Source organism: Pinus tabuliformis, chromosome 1_1, assembly GCF_031772625.1.
Source record: "Pinus tabuliformis cultivar Carrire ecotype Pingquan chromosome 1_1, CPIR1, whole genome shotgun sequence".
NCBI classification, from domain to species: domain Eukaryota; kingdom Viridiplantae; phylum Streptophyta; class Pinopsida; order Pinales; family Pinaceae; genus Pinus; species Pinus tabuliformis.
In genome coordinates this window covers 199,933,587-199,937,586 of record NC_142297.1, presented here as the reverse complement: position 1 = coordinate 199,937,586, position 4,000 = coordinate 199,933,587, and the positions used below count along the sequence as shown (strand labels likewise).

The 4,000-nt window shown below is 38.3% G+C and overlaps 1 protein-coding gene across 1 annotated transcript; it reads left to right on the top strand.

Moving 5' to 3' along the window:
• Positions 1–848: 848 nt before the first annotated feature.
• Positions 849–3,639, top strand: LOC149212212 (uncharacterized). The gene is made up of 5 exons (XM_089390581.1): positions 849–1,440; positions 1,584–1,631; positions 2,781–2,843; positions 2,999–3,064; positions 3,176–3,639. Exons 1-5 carry the CDS (start codon positions 1,102–1,104, stop codon positions 3,536–3,538), a joined length of 879 nt encoding a protein of 292 aa, XP_089246707.1. The 5' UTR covers positions 849–1,101; the 3' UTR covers positions 3,539–3,639.
• The last annotated feature ends 361 nt before the right edge of the window (positions 3,640–4,000 follow it).

Genomic DNA, 4,000 nt, shown 5'->3' with positions numbered 1-4,000 from the left:
ACAAATACATTTTTATTATTTACAAAAATTAATGCAAATTAAATTATACACATTTGGAGTATGTTCTAAAATTGATAAGCAATGATCGAATGTACTTGGAGTATGTTCTAAAATTGATAAGCTTGGCTAAGAACTTGTCTTCCTCAAAGGTAATGAAACAAGTAAATGGCCCAAGATCACTTGACAAGAGTGAAAACCTGCCCCCTTACAGACTACTCGCAGGTAATTCCAAGTGGCATGGTTTTCCTTAAATAAGGTGTCATCTATCGAAGCGGCAAATTTGCCAGCTGAAAATAGCCAGAATCGACATTTTTTTCAAAAATTCTCGCAATGGGAGTGCCTCAAATGTGTTTTTATGGTGGAAATGGATTCAACACCATCAAAAACATGGGGCATCCAAAATATTGAAGTTTGATCGCTGTAACCTGGGTTTACAAAAAATTATGCCGGATTTTACTAAAATTTTGCTGGACTTTCCATGATTTTCCAGGCAAATTTGAAACCTGGTTAGACTTTGGCCTTAAATAATAGTGATTAGTCAACTATAATTGTAGATAGCAACTAAAAATAATTATCCTCACTGCTAATTTAACAACTAAATTATGAAATTTTACTAAAAAATATAACATGATGTCAAATTTGACAACTAAATTATAATAAATTTTACCAAGCCTATTTATAAAAAAACCCAAAACAGCATGTCAATGATAAACTCTGACTGGAAAGATCGAAAACTCTGACTGGAATGAATGCGAACGTAACACAAAGACATACCGTCATAGCTTAAAATCCGAAAACATTCAAAGTGGTTATAATTGTGCGGCTTGAGGCAGGTGGACCCCAGAAGAACCCTAAAAGCTCCGAGACCCACTGGCTTGCAAGCAAGGTAAGCAATCACGTGGCATGTTCACAATGGAAGAAAGGGCAGACTTCATTCTCTCAATTCCAGTCGATGACGAAGACAATGGTGGTGATGCCAATTAAACACAACTATTCTCCATACCAATAACAATTCCAATCCCAATCCCAATCCCAGTATTCATCCAACTATGCTTCCTTCTCTTATATAATGTGAGAGTGCTGTATATTGGCAGAGATTTGATGAGGAGCAGAAGGAGCAGAAGAGATTTTGAAAACATAAAACACAGGAGGATGAGGATTTCTGAGCATTCTCAGTTTACAGCAGATGAAATTGAGGTCGCAGGCATTATTATCCTCTTCTGCTATTCCAGTAAGAAACTGTGTCTTCAATGGGGGACAAAGCGCAGGCGATCCAACATTAAAGGAAAAGAGACAAGCGTCACCCACTACTCCAAACGGAGCCCACTCGCTATCTCTGCGAGCGAAAATAATAACCAGCTTGAACATGACGCCATGGGTATGGCTCCTCCCTCACCACCAACCCGCCGCCTGTCACGCGCCTCTCATCCCAACTCAAAGGTAAGTGGTCTCTAATCTGCGAGTTCTAATGTTGGGCCCCTGGTTTTTTGGTATTGGAGATTTTGGGTCTTTCCCTTAATTGATTGGCTCCTTGGATTTTGAAAATTCTAAGATGGGTCTGAGTTTTTTTCATTGAAATGCAGAATGCGATGGCCAAGAATCGTCACAGGAAAAGAGCGCCAAAGAAAAAGGTATCCACGCCCTTCAACCTGCTCTGTCATTCATATGATAATGTAGATGTGAGAGAGAGAAAGAGTGCATCTGCCCAATAACATACAGATATGTACAAGATGTGAAAGTCATTGCCACTGCGTATATGTATCTGTATATACGTCTGTCTATGGCTCTGTATACTTGTACATATGTGTTTGTGTCATTTTCTTGGATGGATGGGGTCTGCCTTATTTTTAAGGCACGCAGAGGCAAACTTTTGAACCTTTTATTTTTCATTGTGCCCACTTACTAGGATGAAGGTGATTTGGATACCCTTCCGAGTCAGAAGACTGAAATTGTAAACCTGTATGTGTTGTGTGTCTGCCACTACCCTTTTATTGTGTATATGTATCGGTATATTTGCCAATGCCCCTATTTTATGCATGTGTATCTCTGTGTATTTGCGTATATACATATTTTTGTGTATACTTCTCTATTAGTCGTTCGTTGTGTATACATGTGGATATGTGTATTGTATGTACCCTATGACATGTGTATATGTGTGTTTACGGTGGTGTGCAGTATGGAATTTGACGGGTAAATTGACTCTCACAGTGTGATTTACCCGTCAAATACCGTTAAAAAACTGGCAATACTATCAAGATGCTTCCTTCAAACTGGGAAAACAGTTCAGGGAGGTGTGAAAATTGTCAAATTTAATGGGTGGGTTTGTTTTGAAATTCCAAACATTGGGTGTATATTATGTGTACTGTATGTCTCTGTGATTGCCCTTGTGTTTATGCATATGTGTATGTGTTTTGTTTTAACTTTTGAGTATGTACATGTCATATGTATCAAAATATGCATCCACGCTCTTACAAACCTTGCTTATGCGTATGTTGTATATTTGAATGTATATTGCTTTAGATGTGGGTATGTGCGTGTATCTGGGGAAATAGGTGTGTGCATATAAAGATGGATATGGATAAGTGTGTATGTATAATATATGTCTTTGTGCTTGTGCATGTCCATGTGAATTTGTACATGCATGTGCTTGCAAACGTAGGTGTATATGTTCACACAGATATGCATTGCATGTGAGTGGATATAGATGATTTTCTTCTTGCTCTGATAGTAGGGAGCTATTTGTATAGTCGGACTGAAAATTCAACATTTTGTCGAATCAGACACATCGGGAACTGACAGAGATGGCGGCTGAGCTGACCTTAGAACATTCAAGATTGATAAAGGTTGGATTTTTTTATTTACTTATTTCATGTTTGATCTATTTTTACTTCTGAGATGGTGTCACTGTTGGGTTCAGTGAAATTGGAAAGTTCCCATGTGTTGTTTTTCTGGTTTTGCTGAAAGGAGATGTTGCTCACAAGTTTTGTGTTTGGACCAGGAGGTAGAGCAGTGGAGGACAAGAATTCAAGACTTGAAAGATTGCAATGTGTATATAAAATCACAGGTGCATAATCCCATCTGGACCTCGGAGCATCTTATTTCCCCTCTTATATTTGCAAATAGGAAACAAAGATATTCATTTTTACTGAACGATACTTTTTGATGCGTTTTGCAGTTGAAATTGCTCCTTAAGCAACGGCAAGAGCAAAACATGCCTTACACATCATCATCCCTGTCAGATACCAGACAGGAAACAGAAACAGCTACCTCGTGTGATGAATTTCAAAGATGTGATGAGCAGGAGAATTCTGAGATATTTTCTGGTAGTTCAGCTCTAGCCTTGGCATATGACAAGTCACATGGGCTTAGAAGGGCAATGTATGCTTGTTCCCCTCAATCCTCGTTTGGCTTTGAGAAGCACGGTGCGATGCCAACACAGCATACTGCCTGTTCAGGTTTTCTTGATATGAATGTTCTGGATGAATCTTTGTTTAACAGTAACATTTCAAATGAACTTCGTGACCAAATGCCAATGTAAAAGAACTAAGCTACAACCGCTGCAGAGGCAAGGAAGTGCAGGATAGAGCTCAAAAGAGGCAAATATCCCCAGTTAAGGTGGAGAGTATTTCTTTTAGAAAGGTTGCAACCATGCTGGTTACACACTCTAGCTATTGGCTTTTAAAGAATGAGGGCTTTTGTTCATTTTTTAGTTCCTGGAAAAGCATTCCAAAGTGTATCATTCTTTGGATCTGTGTAAGCTCAATTTTGTATTATTTCTACATTCATTCATCTAAGTTTCGTTGAAGGATTCACTTCAGTTTTTATAAGTTTCAATCAAGATAGTCCAAAGTTAATTCTACCATAAATGCAAGATGTGTGGCTGGTTTGTCCAAATCTCTTGGTTTTAATGCCGAAGACAATGTTGAATCTCTTGGTTTAAAATTTAAATGCTAAAGGCAATGCAATTTGAAGATATCTGATAAGGAAACTGGGTTGATAA